At 33.7% G+C, this 19,222-nt stretch overlaps 1 protein-coding gene across 4 annotated transcripts in view; it reads left to right on the forward strand.

Annotated features, from left to right (window-relative positions):
* LOC150099008 (uncharacterized) overlaps positions 1-19,222 on the forward strand; it is a 105,800-nt gene that overhangs the window by 37,599 nt on the left and 48,979 nt on the right. For 3 of the 4 annotated variants that reach the window (XM_090405870.1, XM_090405868.1, XM_090405869.1), the window contains exon 2: positions 8,890-9,729. In XM_090405870.1, coding sequence (XP_090261996.1) covers positions 9,036-9,729 — 694 coding nt within the window. In that variant the 5' untranslated portion in view covers positions 8,890-9,035. Of the gene's footprint in view, positions 1-3,937; positions 3,985-8,889; positions 9,730-19,222 lie in introns of those variants that run through there. The other variant, XM_090405867.1, reaches the window with a different exon arrangement.

The raw sequence follows: 19,222 nt of genomic DNA on the forward strand, positions 1-19,222 counted from the left end.
CATATAAGCTGTTATAAATTATACTGTATGTATAACACTAATTCCTAAAATGATTATAATAATAACATTGAATATAGGAGTCCCATGCAGAATATTACTTAGTAAAATTCAACATTTATTAATCACTGTGATCTATCAAATGCTATGCATTATTTTCAATGGTATAACACTACAAATACCAATATTTATAGCTTCATATCTTAGGTATTATAAAATTGGAAAAGAAATAAAATTAAGAACCACTTAAATCACCACAAACTTGTTGCTAATGCTGTAAGTCATTGGTTGTATTTTAACATGAACTACAAACACAGTCTGATGTTAAGCCTAATTTAACTTGAGGTTTAGCATCGCGTTTCGCTTCATCATGAAAATATCTACACGAAAAGCAATTTTTAACTGCTGTGCAATACTTATATGAAAATTCCACTTCTGTTATGAACGAAATTATCAAAATAATGCTTAAATGACGATGATATTAGTAAAAATAACTACTATTATATTTTCGAATATATAATACGCCAAAACAATGCTGTGAAATTCTAAATAACACAGAGCTAGAATTTATAAAATGATCAATTGACATTTGACTGCAAAAGAACATGTGCAGATGTCTATTCTGAATGTATATGTGTAACTAGAATGCAATAGGGGGGAGAAAAAAAGACTGGAATACATATAAACAGAACAAGAATGCATCTTGTCAACCTCGGCATTAGCACCAATATTACAAACTGTTATCCCAACCTTGATGTTACTCTCAACTTAAAGACAATTCTCATGTTAGAAACAGGGATTAAAGTAACTTCCTTAGATAAGAGACCAGATTTCCATTTTTGACATATTGTAATGAAAGGTGATGTGTGTTTCCGACAGTTGTTTTTTTCAGAATAATTTACGGTTGGCAGCTGGCCTACTAGATGGAAAAGGAAGACGTCTATCTAATGTAGTGCTTACTTACATATATTCATATATGTGACCTCCTTATTAAATATATATATATATATATATTAGCATAAAGCAAAGCAAAAAAAAAAAAAAAAAGCTAGCAATGATAGTATGCCTAGAATAAAGCTAGCAACTTTTACCATAGATTCTTCGGTATGCCGAAGAATCTATGTTAAGAATTGCTATAATACGATACTATTTGTTATTATCAGGACACTTTCTATTGTGGAAATAAGTTATCCCAGTTATTTCTTGATACATGCTTATCGTTTGTGTATATTAAAATTTCCAACCGTTTTCGCAAAACTAAAAATTCACCCCCCCCCTTAAATCGTAAATGACTGTTTTTAGATAACAAAATTGAATATTCTTAATTCAAAAGAAAAAAAAAATAGAACCTCATGATTATCAACATATTGCTAACGATCGCAATTATATAAGTGTCAACATATTTATAATGGTAGTAAGGATTATCAAAATGACTGTTAACTAATAATTTCAGTATACTGACAATAGCCAACTCTCCTCCCAAATGGAAGGCGGTTAGTAACCCTAAGTACATCGGACGTACCAATTTTAATGTAACAGCAATTTCAGGTAGTGTCAAAAACCTTGTTATTTTTGGCGAAGGGTTATATTAAACTCAAATTGTATTCTGTGTAAGTCTTCAGTTGCTTTGCATGATTACAAACAGATGCATATTCTGTTATACTTAAGTGTATTACAAAAATATGAAGCCTTCTTCCATTCCAAGTATAAAGCAATCGGATAGGTAGAAATTTACCCTCTGACCAAAAACCAACAAAGTCAGAATTTATGTAAAATTTATGGACTTTTTTCCCTAATTTATTGAGCGTGCAAAGCTGTTCGCAAACAATTATCTTTTGGCACGAAGTATCTATTGTTAAAAATGCATAATTTCTAGTTTTAGGCTTAGCATTTTGAAACGTTCTTACGAACAGTTTTATGGCCTTGCTTTCCATAATGCAGTTTAAGTTTCTGAAGAACTAACATTATTTTTATATCAATAATCAATGAAATTTTCACAAATCGTTTATTACTTACGTATTTATATAAACTTTTCTTGATATCAAATTTCACGAAGATCAATATAGGCATTTAAACCATAAAGTATGTATTAACAGCACAATAAATAAATAATCGCTAAATAATTCCGAACTTTTTATAATGTTAAAAAAAAAGTATTGCATTATTTATAGGGAAATCTATGAATTACAACATTTAAAAATCTTACTACTCCATGCAAAATAGTATTAAACCTAAAGGTCTCTGATAAACATACTGAATTGAGAAGCATAGAAAAACCTTTTCAGTAGGATATACAACGTATATTACTGTAGTTTAATACCGAAACTATCTAAATAAGCTAATAAGGAGGTTGGTTACACTGCTTACTCAGTGAAATTTTAACATGAAATAAGATTTTGAATCTGTAAAATCTTACACACAACCATTAGCGAAAGATAAGTTACATAAACACCTAAAAAAAAACTTCCAGTTTATCTCAGAATGTTAGTGACTTATACTTTAAGCCGTATTGCGCTTCCCCTAATCGTCTGTCTCCTCAAAAGAAATGTCTGGAGGGTGGGGAGGGAGCTACGGATACATCTTATCTAAAAGGAGTCCTAGCTTGCGATATGAGCAATAATCATACATATTTTAGTTAGCGAGGCTCTGATTTTAGAAGTATCACCATAAAAGGGGAGAAAACATCAAAACGAACCCTTCACTCTCCCTCCATCTTATTCTCCCCTTCCAAGGCTTTCTCAGAAATTACAAATAAAAATATCCCTCACGTATTCTGCAAGTTTAAAGGATGGTATCAAGTACTTTGCGCCTATCTTCGGTTTGGCTACTGAGTATATTTAGAATGATGAGCTAAATATAATCATAAATGGTGTTGGTACACCGTAGGTGTACACAGACCAAGAATTTTAAAGGTTATCATAAATAAATATATATATTTATTTAAATATTTAACTACGCGTCGGTAATAATAATTCACCATAGTCACTTACATTCTGTTATTATCAATGGAAGTTTGGACGATGGCGTTTTTCACGGCGATGAACTTTAAACCCTTCACATGTATCCTTAACGGTACTCCATCATTTTCCCGTACAAGACTCTCTGAAACAGCAGATTATCACCACCATTTTGGACACTACACACAAAACCAACGATGTTTCTCTTATTTCTTTTCTCTCCCTGCTATCACCTCCACTTCCATTCACATCGCCTATTCAAGCATGTTTACAATAGCTTTTACTAACTTACGGAGCGTTCCAGTGGGGCCACGTGCGCCCGAAATTCTCTCCTACTGTGGGGGAATCGAACCGAGCACTACGGAAGAGGGCTATTTGGTGTTTTACAGCGATTCAATAGCAGAACTGCATAATCTGAAGAATGAGTTACATTAGGAGGCTGTGGAAGAACGGCCTTTACAAAGGGTCAGGGTGGCTTAATTACCCTTTAACAGGACAGCGTTTATGGGACTTGTAGCAATCTGCCTGTGCGTGGTATTAGTAAACAGTCTTAGAACTTGTTTACCGTAAACAGACCTGAATGCCCGCTGCCACTCGCCCGTTATAGTCTTCAGTTATTTTTAATTGGTCTCGTAGGAGAATGGATCTTGTTGCCTTGAAAGCCATTGTGTTGTTCGTGGTGGAAAATCGTAACCTTGACACTTGATTGTAGGGTAAGCAAGCAGTATTGTTTTATAATCTGTTAAAAGTTATCAAGGGTTTCCTTTCTCTCTCTCTCTCTCTCTCTTTTTACTAGTTAAAGAAAGCTAAAAAAAAGAGACATTGATGAGACTATAATTTTAAAGTAATAAAATTAATATTGCGGATGCATTTGAAGTTAAGTCCGATTCGATAGGAAAATATAAATGCAGTAAATTTATTTAGAATAAATGTCGGTTCTAAGTTCTTTTTCTTTCTTTTTTTGGAAACCATTGGCCAAACAACATCGTTCCCTATAACTAAACTACAAGAGGATCTATGAATATAATAAGTATGGTTTTATTTTTTATTTATTTATTTTTTGGCTGTTGAATAGTGTATTACTGTACAACGTTACATTAATCTTTTTGCATTCATTGTTACTTTACGTTGTTTTTATATCACAAAGGGATAGAGAGATAAGCGCCAGTTCTTTGAATGTAAACTCGCTCTGCGTTGTTGTAGGTAATGGCGTATAATCTGACATCGTATTCCCTTTCGTTTTCTATTGTTTTGCATTGTAAAACTTGCGTTATGAATTGATCATTAAAATAACCAGACATCTTTTATATAATAATTTTTTAAAATAATTTTAACCATACTGGAAAAGTAGATTTACTCTATCTTAACGCAGATTAAGTTTAATCTATACAGCAGTTTTAATTCATAAATGCAATACGGCGGCATTATTTTTATGTTAGTTGTTGGAAATGTTAGTAAAAATTCTTCATTTTAACTAAGACTTGATAAAAATGCTACAGCCATTACAGATAGCAACCCCAATGTAAATTAATAATTGTTACGGTTTATTTTATTTATTAGCATATCATGTTTGGTAGATGTTATCTGTTTCATATGCATCTGGCTTTCTTATTCCGAAGTTGGATATTCAGTTGCGAGAAAATTTTTAAAACGTACCAGAAACTTATGAGCACAGCTACATTTAATTCTGTTCTATTCCATTGTATTTCATGATAACAGCAAATGGAATGTAACTATAACTGTCTTAACCTGCGAAGTTTAACTTACTTACTGAATTATTTCAGTGCATTATGATGTTTTAGTAATAACCTAAAAAAATATCTAAAATGGCTTGGAGAAATCCTCTGGATATTTTTTCAATAATCCTATGTGAAGATTGTTATACATCAACAATCACAAATCTATTCTTTTTTTTATCAATAATTAATGAAATCGTATTACTTAGGCACTTATAAAGAATAAGTTGGCACTTGTAAAGAAGTAACTTATAAAGAAAAAGTATAAGTAGCATTCATAAAAAGTTAAAAATAACGAATGAAGAATGAGTAGACACTTATAAGAATAACGAATAAGTAGGCATTATAAAGACTAAGCAGGCATTTATTCTCCCTTTCAACATACTAATCATTATTCATTTGTTTACTCATGATCTATTCGGATAAATGATTTTTTTTTTTTTTTTAATATATTAGTGATTTCAAATTCGCTCTACTTGCTGTACGTGCAATGAAGTAATGGAGTGGCTAAGCAGACTTGGTCCAATTTAATTTGTGGGAACAGAATAATAAAATAAGGTGCAAAGACTACAATTCCACTGCATGTTTCAAAGCGCATCTTTCTGATTTATCCTTTTAATCCTCTAATATCCCCCAACTTAAACTTAAAAGAGGAGAGGTAACGCCCAATCGCGAGTATTTAATCTAAGAAATGTTTCGTTAATCTCTTAGCATTAAAAGCATCGGAATAGCACGAGCTTTCAGTTAAATCCCCTTTGTGTAGCCTGAAAATGTGGAGGGTCGTAAAAAATCAGAAAGCACTTAAGCAGAGCTCATGGAAGAAGGGCATTATTTGAACTCTGTAATTAGTGAAGACATTTTCAGATTAAGAAAGAAAATCAGACAATCTTTATCGAAATGATAATTTGTCTACAACTGCGTATCGGAATGAAAAGCTAAAAAAAAATGAAAGATATGTTTGAATTAGGACCACCTACCCTATATTTCAACCCTGAAGATATATGACACTCTTAGATTATAAAATCTAATTTACGACATCAATTGACACTTAAATGATGAATGTACTTATTTTGAATTAACTTCTTTTACAGAAGAATTTTATTATATAATTTAATAACATTATTTAAAATCTGCTTAATTTTTAATAATTACTTAAGTAAATTTTATTTTCTATTATTAATTAACAAATATAATAATACACCAAAATTAAATTTAAAACTGATTTCATAAAAAAGGTGAATGTAAAATTTTATTTTTCTTCATTTGCAGTCCTCTTGGCCACAGAATACCGGAATGCTAAAATAATGGTGCATGTAATCAATATTAAATAGTTGGCTTGATTTGTAATGCCATTTCTTTACAAAGTGTCATTTAGAGTAAGGAAGGAAAAAAAGACAAAAGAAACTTCAGTCCAAGATCTGTTCGAAATCACAACGTGGAGAGAAATAAATTGATTTTATTAGTTAGGAATCTTGAATAAAACATTTCTATGCTTTTACTGTACTTTAAGCGAACTATTGTGTAATTTAGCAAATTTAATTTGTGGTTTAATGGTTTCTAAATCAAGAAAGGATTCTGTAATTGTAAAGTATTGTATCTCTTTATATTGCAATAATATACCCTCACATAAATATATTTTATAACGTAAGCTGTAGACGCTACTGTTTAAAATTTAAGGCAAAAAAAAAAAATCATAACTTTAGAGCCAGCTCTAATTTAGGGAATAAATATACACTTAACTTGCGGATAATGCTTTTAAAACTGAATATTTTCATTAAGGAGGGAATAGTTGGTATTATCTTTAGATACGATTTCCTTCCAACTTTTTAAATGCATTTAAAATACAGCAAGGAAAAGCGGTTATGAATTAATCTTTTAAATGTTGAAAGTATTAAATCTTGCAGCAGTATACTTAAATACTTATTTTTCTGGAATACCTTCCGTCTGATTTTGCCGAACTCATCTAAGAATCAAAATATATTCACTGGTATTCTTGGTTTCCAATACCCAAGTATTACAGTTTCCAAGTATTACAGTTTGTAGCACTACAGTCGCTTTGTAATTGGCTGTGTCTAAGTATGATTAACGATCTTCTTCTCTGTCTTTGTACTTCAACCTTCCCCGCTAGGTGATTAAAGGTAGTGAGAGGTCCAAACCTGCAATGTCTGACCCTGAGCTGTTCTTCAAGTTATAAACAACATGACATCTTAGCTTTAGAAAAAAAAAAGAAATTGCTGAAAACAAGAAGAGAACTATGAATATTGGCAAGTCCGTTACTCAAATTTAGTTCTCTGTTAAAATGTCCTGTTAATATTGCAAAAACTGTTACTGATTGTGCATTGTTTATTAAATCTAAACAGAGTATTATTACAACCAGGTGATTGTTGCGTAAACAATGACAATTAATGGAATGTTAGCAATATTTAATTTTTAAAATTAACAGATTGTGAAGCAGAGCCATAGCAGTTAATATTGGCACCTGATTTTTTTAAAAGAAAAAGAATCTATAGGATTACTTTTAAAAATAAAAATACATATTTTTTAATTAAACGGCGAAATTAAATCTGCAATACCAATTAAATTCTTCGAAAATACAGCCGTAATATGGAATAAAAATAGACTTAATGGGATGATATGAACTCCGGTGATATTCCATTCCATTGAGAATGGACACTTATCGCGCAAACAAAAAATAATTACGAGCAATGAAAAAAAAAAAAAAATCATGGCCTGGATAGGAGTAATCGTGAATGTACAGTGTACTAGAATATCGAGCATCGATTACAGGTACAAGGTACGAAATAGCGGTGCTGGATAACAAGAATAAATCTTCCAAAACATTTATTTCAAGTCATGCTTGTGTGTGAAATGAATTCCCACGTTTTTCTCAGCTCAATGTGAGGGTTTTTATTTGTTTATAAGAAATGCAGATTCTACTGTGATCAATCATTTATAATTATGAACAAATGAAGCTTAATTAAAGTTTCTCTAACCAGTAATACATTCCTACCGTGATTTTATAAAGAGTTGAATCGATTTTGTTTTTCAATTCAATAGTATTACAATCATCGCATCTTGAGGATCTTAAGATTCACTCAGTCTTATTTATTAAGAAAAAAGTTGTGAGACTAGAGTAAGTCCATTGATTTTTTTTTCTTTTTAATTACAAGCAAGATTTCCATTAGCAGGTGATCCCATAGGAATGTTTATTAGTTCATGAAATGAATGGAGATTGAAACGATGCAAACCAGTGATGAGTCTACAGATTAATTATTGACTAATCCATTAGCCTTTACAGAAAAATTGTTATTTAAATAATTTTTTTTATCATTTCACATTTCCGACGTGAGAAAATGGGTGGTTTGTCTATTAAGAGATATTTTGGTCCTAATGGCAGCATTTAAGCCACAAGATCACGCGAAGACTTGAGTTATAACAGCGAATGCATTACTGTAGTATATATGGTATTAGAATCCGTTACAACTAAATTCTGCTTTTGTGTATATTAATTTTTGTGTTTCTAATTTTGTATTTTTTATGATCAACATTTTCGCCAAAATTTTTTGTTATTTTTGTCAAATTATTTTAATTTTTGAATTATCGTATGTATAGCTAGTATGGAAATTTCTTTTAAAAATTCCTTAATACGATCGAATAACTATCATTTCCTTCTGTTTTATATGTTTGAAATAAATCTTCGTTGATTAACTTAAAGTAAGTTATGGCCTATCATTTTTCCCCCCTTTCTGATTTTGAGTTTTCAATTAAGAACCGATGTACGTTTAGTGCAATCTTAAGTGATGTTTCTGATTGCAAACATTGACTGCCTTAATTAATCTCACTTTCCTTTGCAATATCATACCATCTCTCTCTCTCTCTCTCTCTCTCTTCCTCACACACACACACACATGTTGGTTCGTTGCAGTAAGTATCCGTAAATCAGAATATTCGGTTTCGTCAATTAAACCCTCGAAAGCATAAAAATAAATAAATAAAAAACCCAGCTCAACACTCAGCTCACGACAACGTGAGAACTGTCACCAAGCTATCGTAATACACGTGCTAAGTCTCGTACCCAGGGTTACAAACTACTACCTAGTTTGACACTCCATTAACTTAAAGTACTTTGCGGTAGGTCTAGATATCAAAGAAGCAAAAACTTTTCTCCGAACCACTAATTCTTCTCATTCTATTTCCAGGCGTGGATGCTAACAGGTCTCCTATTGGTTGTCCTGTCCCGAGACGGCCAAGTTCAGCTGAGCTGCGTCTGCGCAGTGAAAACAACGTACAGAAACTTCTCCCGAGGAGTGAGTCCTTATTTACAATAACCACAAATCATCATAGCATGAGCTCATATTATGCCAACACATACCTCCCGGAACTACGGGGCGGTGGGGAACACTATAACGGGCAGCCCGTTCACAATCAGGCGAACGGCGAACTATGTGACCAGTCTCAGCGTCAGTACATACAACCACAATATGCCTCCTCCCCAGCTCAAGGAGCCACGTACCCCAGATTTCCCCCTTATGATCGGCTTGAAATTCGGCCAATCACTTCCTCCCCCAGCACACCTAGCCCACCCGGAGCGTACTATGGAAACCATTGTAACCAACAGCCGCAGGGACCCTTGCCCCAGCCGGCGCACCAGCCTCCGCAGCACGCCCCTCTAAACCACCCCAACGCTTACGTTCCACAGGATGGACAAAACTGCCGAGGATCACCGAACGACCCGGGACAGCAGCATCCCAACATGTCACCTGTACAGTATCCAAGCTGCAAGATGCAACCTCAGCCACCTCATCAACAACAGATGGGCCACGACCCGAGCGGAGTCCATCGGTCAGTCAATTCCGAGTGTCCTCCCAACAGTATGCCTCCGTGCCAAAGTCCCGTGCAGTCACCTCCTCATCAGTTGTACACCCCAAACCACCCTCCAACACCAAGTCAACCCAATCCCATGCAGCATCCGGTACAACCTCCTCCATCATCCGGGACCTTGCCGAGTCCTCTCTATCCATGGATGAGGAGTCAGTTTGGTAAGTATAAGTCACTTTTTCCCCCCATTCAACTATTTTTATAGCTCATTTTAAATTGAAAATTATTAAAAGTTACTTAATTTTATTTGTTTTATGATGTTGATGTGACGATTTTAAAATTCATGTCTATTCTGATTGCTCATAAAAATGCGTGAATTAATACATCCTATTTAAGTAATAATAATGTTAGAATTGGTAAATCTTTGTAGTAATATTCAACCGTTTGTTTAAATTTTGTATACATGACATCGGCTTTTTTTAAATGCATATTTTAAATCTATACTCTTAAATTTCGTCAAACTAACATCTCTGGTGTGAATACCAAATCGAATTTAACAGTTACATCTTAGTCATATTAAATACAACGACAATAATTTGTATGACTAGCTGATCCTCGCGAATAACCAAATCTAAAATCCAAAGAAAACCAATGTAATACCAACTTATGAGTTTTATAACTTGTAACTTCTATCGTATACCTGCTTCTAATTGGCCTTTATAAATTCTAACTTCCAATTATATAGTGGCATCTAATTAGCTTGTCTATGGTACATTGCAGCTAATTACTTTCTATAACTTTCAACTACTACCGTCTGGTGGCTTCTAATTAACTTCTATAACTTCCTACTTTCTTCTAAGTTCGTACTTAAGGATAAACTGAATTTTTATCCTTAAATATTAACTGAGAACATCCATGAAATCTCTAATGAGTTGCAATAAGCTTTAACGTATAGTTTTAAAAGCTCAAGGGAAGGAAGGAGTTATTTTGTGTATCACGAACTCGTTCTCCTAGATACCACCGATAACATCCGTGTAACAAGGACTGAGCAAAGAACCTGTATTATTAATTAGCGAGTCTTAATCTAATTAAACTTTGCATATATTAGTTAGTCTGGTTTTATAAAATAATAATAAAAAATGAAATAATCGCAAGTGGTGATTTTCGCTAAAACCTACAATACATAGAAATTTTATGAACGAAACAGAAAAGCAAACAGTTTGTTTTAAAAAAAACGCGTGCTAAATAATTTTAAGAAAAAAAAAACTAATGAAATACACATATTACTCTTTAGGTTAGTATAAGCCTTTCGCTTTTATTGGGACTCTTGAACTTAAAGACCAGTTTTTTTTTTTTTTCCGTTTCCGAAGTAAAAACGTTTGTTCTGGACTGTGTGGCTGATAATGAGCACCGTTGAATGAGCACTCGCGAGACCAAAAGAGCGCTCCCGTTGAGATTACCTAGAGAGCACTTATGGGGGGCATCAAGATCATAAAGTGTATCTGCTGGTGCTCAGAAGAGGCTACTACATGCTTATGATCTGTATTGCCTAACACCAGGTGTCTCAGATACAGTTAAAGCTACTTAAACAATCACTAAACTGTAATGAATGAACAGTTTGCATAAGGGTATGACTCCCGTATTCGGGTTATGATAGACGTAAAAGGAAAACTTTTTTTAAAATGCTTCAGTACCACAAATTATGACACATAATCGTTTAGATTCTGTAATAGATTAATTAAACTCGCATGTGTGTGTGTGTGTGTGTGTGTGTGTGTGTGTGTGTGTGTGTGTGTGTGTGTGTGTGTGTGTGTGTGTGTGTGTGTGAAGTCATATCAGTTATGATATTTATTTTATTATACACATGTAGCGTAGAGTAATTCTAGCAATTTTTTTCTAACATTGTTACCATTCTCGTTACTATGGTATCCATTAGACCGTACGTGCATTGTTTTACATTGCAGATAAACTGGTTGTTACAATGGAATAGTCATGCGCTTATGATGAAATAATGAGATCTCAGCAGGGTAGCTCCTCCCGGTTAATGATACCGACAGAGTGGCGAGAAGGGGGAGGGCGCGTATACAACTTGTTTCTCTGTGTGGTTAATATATAAAACATACTCGCTGGTATAAATTAAAAGAAAAAGAATGTAGGATGTAGAATTTGTTTTGGTGGGTTGCAGTGGCCAAAACAATTAAGGCTATGAGGATATTGTGTCATGCGTGTATTCTTCTGATCGGTTTGCTTGTTTTGCGGGATGGAAAAATCCGAGTGTCAAGAGCAAACTCCTCACCTCCGTATGTGATCGGCTAACTCACCTCTAGTCGAAAACTCCTTATAAAGTTCTTCATATCTAGACGGGATTCGAACCCAGGCATATGCAACAAAAGGATATCTCTGATACATTTGCTACGGGGACTCCGAAAGAATTTTGCTGTTCAAAAGCTTCAGTTTTCATTTCGGTTTTTAGAGCAGAGTTACCGAATTTTCTAAACCCTTAGTCCGCCGATGGGAATTAATGTACTTTAGATTACAAGAAGCTTCGGATAAGGTTCATATTAAATAATAATAATAAATTGTGTGGGATAATTTATGAAAGTAATATTATTATAATCACTATTCTAAATGGTATATTTGAAGCTACTTGGGTGGCTTATTTGAAGATATCGTAGCAATTAGGTCATCGGTCCGTAGAGAAGAGTTACGGGTGTAAAAAATAAATAAAAAACAGAAAAATAAAAAAATAGGAAATAAATCTTTAGCCCATCCATGGTAGTACTAATCCTGCTATAGGTGGAAGTTTATTGGTTACTGGTTGAGCCCATTACATTTATCTTTCTGAAATATCTGCCTATGATCGCTTCTTTAATGATGTATTACATGTATTAATATATCAAACAATGTATTATGAGCATAATAAAAAAATAAGTAAATATGAAAGAAATGCAAATATCCGCACTAAAAAAATGGCTAAAATTTATAACGCAAGATACTAGAATTTTCTGGATCTTTGACAATTGAGGAAGTAACTAAGGGATATTTGAGTAGTTGAGCAACAGCATTAAGGATTAGTCTGATGTCATTCGGACTAATATAAGTATAGTAGCTGTAAAATGTATCTTCTAGTAAAAGAAAGATATTCTGTGTGCGCAGTAATTTAAATAATATTGTTTAACTGGAATTCGTCTAGTGGCTTATGTAACTCGTCCAAAATTACGTACTGCTTTTTGAGATCTTGTGACAGTTTTAGTTACTCTAACAAGTATGCAATCTCTCCCTTGAACCAGAAATTTCAGAATATTACTTTCATTTGGCATAATAATACATTTCCCTTAATAAATCAATGTATTTTATTTCATAATATGAAATAAATATGATCTCCAACCAAATTATGAAATATTATCTCCAACCAAACAGACTGTGGGGTTGAATCTTGGATGTTTGTCGTATTCATACATACAAATACGAGAGATACACTCGTAGTTACACTCTCCCGAGATGGACTGGATCGCCACGGTAGAAGAGAAGTAGAAAAAGCCAAAACCTATCGCACAGGAAGAGGTTTTTACCCAGCAGTGGAGATTTACAGGCTGTATATCATCATCATACTATTATAAAATGATTCGTAAATATTATCAAAATATGATACCATCCTATACTTATAATGCTGGGATATGTGCATTCTTTTCTATGATAAGTTTATATTATTCATTGGCTACAATATCTGATCTTCTAGTACGATGTTTAAAGACAGACCAATATGACTTTCCAACCTACGGAGGGGCGGGGGGGCTTGTGACACTGCCGGTTACTTCATTTCATCCAGGCATCTAACCTTCACCGACTGAAATGGGTGTGTGTCCTCTAAGATATTTCAATGACCTTTTTTTTTTTTCATTTTACGAGGTTCAATAAGTAATGATCTTTCAAAAAAGATAATTAACTGTGAATGAGAATCAATACGTAACTACGATAATTAACTGCTTAATATGATTGATAATTACTCGTTTATTACCACGATAAGCCAATATGATAATGGTCTGTTCAACACAGTGATGACTCTCTTTGTTACGTAAACAAGTTATTATAGTGAGTCATCAGTGGTGTTTTTGCTTTATGTGATGGTCGCATTTGATAACGGTTAATTTATTATTATTTTTGTTTTTCTCTGTGTATTGCAGGGGGGGAGGCCTAATATTTTTAGTTGATACGGTTTATTAAAAGTTTTATTTAAGTGACTAAATGATCAAACACAACATGGTGATATTTGGATTTAACGCAGCAGGTATTCATTTATTCAGATGATTAAGCACCTATTTTTAAATAGACTGTCATTTAAATGATTTAAATGTCATTTAAATCATTTACACGTAAGGGAAATTTCACAAATAAATAAATAAATAAATAAAAATTTTAGTAAAGGTTTGATAACTGTTGGGTGTTTCCTTCATCATGTTACTAAACACGTCAAATTAGACATTTTTCTCTTTTGTCTCTTTTATTCACTTCGTTTTTTTCTTCTTCTTCGAAGCTATTAGGAAAAATTATCTAAAAATTTGAGATAAACAAAATAATTATCGAAAGCCTACTAGAAAACCATCTTCGGTATGAGTTGCTGTGAAATTTCACTCCCTAAAAGACATCGCGATAGTTCAGACCACTGAAACCCTTAATCGAAGTCTGAGGTTGGTTGGATTTGCAGTTAAAGAAAGTAAGACTGTGAGGTCAGTATATTGTATTGGTTAACTGCGTGTGTTTTTCTAACCTGTATGTCTGTTTTGCGAGATAAAAAATCCAAGCTTCCGGAAACGACAAAACCTGTCACCATCGTATTAGACTAGTAACTAAGTCGACTTCATTTGGAAAAAAAAAAAAAAAAAAAACTCCTGTAAAAATTTCCACCTATTCTAAACGGGATTCGAACCCAAATCTTTACATCAGTTCCTCTAAGGCAGTCGTTGGCATTTTTTTTTTAAACCGCAAACTTTTTGGAAATCACTTGGCAGCTGATCACCATCTCTTCATCATCACCGTAGTTAAATGCATTTCTGCGACGTGCTATATGAAAGACGATATGACTAATTCTAATTACTATTCTTATTACGTACTCCTGTGTGTTCTACAATGGATTTTGCTTATTTGGGAGGTTTAATTAAAATCCAGTTTTTTGCGATTAAAACATTGTGAAGTTTTATTAATTGGTTAAAAAAGCTAAAACAAAATGTATTTTTTGGCATCTAGAGTCCTAGATATTTATATTTATTATAATTTCTTTTAATTATTTTAATAAAATATATCATTTATGTAGTTAATAATTATATTCTATTTTAGTTTTGATTAAAATTTTTTAATAAGTATTCTTCTTAAAAATTATTTCAGCATCTGTTAAGAAAAAAAATAAGAACACTTAATTTTATTTGCTATAATATTTATATTTCATAACATTCTTTAATGGAAATTAAACACCGATAGATACGAACGTTATTTTAAAAGGAAAAATTGAAATTTATTAAATTTAGAAGCAAATGTTTTCTAGTGTAACACTAGCATCATGACGACAAACGAACTTTAAGAGATATTAAATCATGTAAAAATATTTATTAAAATTTTTTTATTTTTTTTTTTAGAAATTAGCTATTTGTCTAATGCGTTTCACAGATAATCTTAATAAAAGATTGAATTTAATTTTTATGGATTCTGCAAGTACCTGAGAAATAATAATCAGGTTTGTAGGTTTTTTTGGCTTGATGAGAACGGTCTGCTCTACGCTCGTGTCTTATTTTCTGGATACTTCAAAGGCTCTCAAATCTTGGGGATGGTGGGGCGTGCAAAGATGACTGATTTCAAACTCATACAATTTGGTAGATGGACATGTATTATCCTTGAAGTAGATATTACCTTCGGGGTGAAAATGTACGGTGCGTATATGATCTGAAATATTCTCTTTAGTGTTATCGATTGCTTAACCTATAATATATGAACATATACCACGTTTTCATCTCCCTTTTGCAGTTTGTGCAGAGTTGAAACATGGAGTCCGGTATGGAAACACTGGAGACAACGGACCCATCCATGTATGAAAAAAAAAAAAAGGATTCTAACCCTAGGCCTAACCCTGATACCAAATGCACCACAGGTCATCAAACCTTTTGTGAAAGGATTTTCATAAAAATAAAAATAAAAAATAAATTTATCAACCATACTTTGACCATACAGGGATTTCTTCTTATTGTGCTATCTTCTATCGAAGGTCAGCGACCATCTTGGCGAACAAACTGCGCTTTTGTGCTAATCTGAGCAGTTGTGCACTGCTCTTTCCTGTCCACGTCTTGATGGTGTCAAACCATGATATTCTTTTTCTTCCTCTAGTTCCTTTGCCATCAATTCTTCCTACCAAAATAGTTTGTAGAAGTTGGTATTTGCTGTTTCTCATGATGTGGTCAAGATATGATGTTTTCGTTTCTTGATTATTTGTACAAGATGTTTAGCTTTGCCAATGGATTTTAAGACATCTTCATTGGTAATTTTTTCTGTCCATGATATCTTTAGCATTTTTCTGTATAGCCACATCTCAAAGACTTCGATTTTCTTGATGGTTGTCGCCTTCAATGTCCATGTTTCAACTCCATAGAGCAGAATAGACCACACGTAGCATTTCAGCATTCGGCATCTGACTTCCATGTTTAGATCTTTATTGCAGATTAGTGTTCTCATTTTCAGGAAGGACTGCCGTGCAACTTCAATCCTTGTCTTTATATCTATTTCTGGATCCCACCGTTCATTAAGCCAGCAACCAAGATATTTATATCTTGACACTTGATCGATATTTTTCCCATTGAGTGTCAGTTTCATTGATGAGGCTGGATGTTTGCTGATGATCATGTATTTTGTCTTTGATGTTTATATTTATTCCCATTCTTTGGCTTTCTATGTATACTCTGTCAATGAGTTTTTGGAGATCCATAATGTTATCTGCAATTAGCACGGTGTCATCTACATATCGTAGGTTGTTAACAATCTTTCCATTTATTGTGATTCTCTCTGGACATTCTTCCAATGCTTTTTTAAAGATTACCTCTGCATATATGTTGAATAGGAGTGGTGAGAGCACACATCCTTGTCTCACTCCTCTTTTGGTGTTAATATCACTGGTGGTAATGTTGTCTAATTGAACGGTAGCTAACTGATTCCAATACAGATTTGTTATTAGTCTTATTCGTCTAGCCTTATTTGTTGAACGACTTCTATTAAGTTAGTGTGTCTGACTTTGTCGAATGCTTTTTCAGGGATTTAAAAAATCGAAATAAAGCAAAACTGTCAACAATGTGATTTTTTAATTAAAAATTGCTTAAATGACTGTATTTTTTTATTGTTCTTAATTATGTAAAAGCCTATAAGGTGGACAAAATTTTAAAGTTATTGCATGATGATTTTACAATTACTGAAAAACTCTACGAATCTGTTCATAACTGGCTGATAATAACCAGTTTTGAAGTGGAAGAAATCTAGAATTTATCATTATGATAAACATATCTATTTCAGGTCAACAAACTAAACCCAGATAACTAGTTTGGATTGCTTTTAATACCCTCACAATATATAGTCATTAGGTTGACATTTAACTGGATTTCCCGCCCACCTGCAGAGACTTAAGTGAGGACAGTCGAAACGGCACGTGCGGTTAAAGGACGAGATTTTTTTTTTTTTTTTAAACCTGTATTTTCCCATTTGTGCACAACAAATACAATGTCGTGATAGCAGACATGATACTAAGACCGACCAGGAACAAGACTTATTAAGTCACTGATGAAACCAACCCAGGTGGCTACTGACACTTACAGAATGCTAATAAGATAACTCAAGGAATAAGCCATTTATTTAACAAAAGATTTGCACTAAATGAAAGGAAAGAAATGTAAGGATAACTTAGCTCTACTTTTAAGTTGAGAGGGAGAAACGGGGAAAGAGGAAGTTGAACCGTTTTTGATTTGAACTGAAGCTGAAATGAAAGTCTGACCTGAACGGTATGTCGGGGCATGGTCTTGCATGCCAGAATGTAAACAAGTTTTTTTGTCCTTGTAGCGTCACAGAAATACATTCCTACGTCTCACGTTCTGAATACTTTTTTTTTTCTTAAAAAAAGGGAAATATTTTCTCTCTATCCAAAGAGACTTGGCTAAATCTCATCGACCATACTTTGAATAGTTTCCAGCAAAGTTGAAAACACATTCCAGACAATATTTCGTCATTTGTTTTGCGAGTGATGTAGAGAGAGAGAGAGAGAGAGAGAGAGACGGGGCAACAATGACTCATCTCGTTAAAAGGTGAATGTTTTTACAGACTACGTTCGAAGAAGCACCTGAGACGACGTGCTGTTGTTGGTAATACCCAGTATAAACACGATATATATATATAGAGACATGGACTTTATTTGGAGAAAAAATGAGACCAGCCGAAAAAACAAAAAGAATTGTAAGGATAACTAGCTCTACTTTTAAGTTAAGAATGAGAAAAATGGGAGGAAGAAGTTGAACAGTAATATTTTGAGACTTGTTTAGTTTAAACTCAGATATAAAACCATTATTTGCGTAAACTGCTACGTAATAGTGAATGTGGGCATTTTTGTGGAATATACAGTACCTTTACAGTGTATATTTATTATTTTTTTGTTATTTTCCTTTAATCTTGATTTTTTTTTCTTATCCCGGATGTACATTTCTGTCAATACTACAGTAATGTGATTCTGAAGAAATTATTATTTCACAACACGTATACCCAGTAATTAATCAGTTAATTTAACCCGCATTAATCTTAAGAATATCCTTAGTACTTAATTAATAATCGATTTACTGAGCAATGCGTTTCCTCGAGCAGTCTCCATTCAAATATCCAAAGAAAAAAGATAAAAATCCAAATATATCTGTGTGTCCCGATTATGTATCATCCTTCCAATTACCCCCCCCCCACACACACACGCACACACACAAATATTGGCAGCTTTATAGAAACCACATGAATCTACATAGTATAGAAGAGGTATCTGCATACCGACAGTCAGTTAATATGTCCATGAACAGCATGGCAGGAATATTAGTAACTTACAGAAGCTTCATCTCTGATGTCTGCTCATTGAGCATTTCAATTTCCACTCTCATTGCAGGATTATGAGACATGGCAGCTACTCATCTAGGCTTGGCACTTGCATCGTTAGTGGATATATCAAAGAAAATACTTCTTTAGGCCTCCTCCATCCCATTATTTCTCACAATAACAGGAAAGGTCATTGCCGTGATATCAGGATGCTGATCTACTGACCAATGACAGATGGTTGTTGTCTGACTAATCAAAAAGGAAAATTTTATTTGTTCTCCGGCTGATTTGTCTTTTTCTGAAATAGTTTCACGTTTTCATTAGAGAAGGGTTCCCGGATGAGTAAACCTTAGCCCACTCGTAGTACTGATGTATCATTGGTTTCAACTCTTAGTAGTCTGCGCGGTTAGCCTAGTGACTTCGCGCTTCGCAACCATGTGCCTGGGGAAGGAGTGTCCCAGGTTCGATTCCCATCGACGACGTGAGGAATTTAAGAATCTTCCTCAGCCATAGCCCAGTTAGCCGGTGTTGGGCGTGGACAGCAGGGTTTTCCCCCCAGTTTATCTGGGGTTTTTTATCCCGCAAGTAGGCAAACCGGCTCCATGAACACACACGCGGATA

This window comes from Typopeltis vanoorti, chromosome 15 (genome assembly GCF_054136105.1).
Source record: "Typopeltis vanoorti isolate ZY-2024b chromosome 15, IOZ_Tvanoo_1.0, whole genome shotgun sequence".
NCBI classification, from domain to species: domain Eukaryota; kingdom Metazoa; phylum Arthropoda; class Arachnida; order Uropygi; family Thelyphonidae; genus Typopeltis; species Typopeltis vanoorti.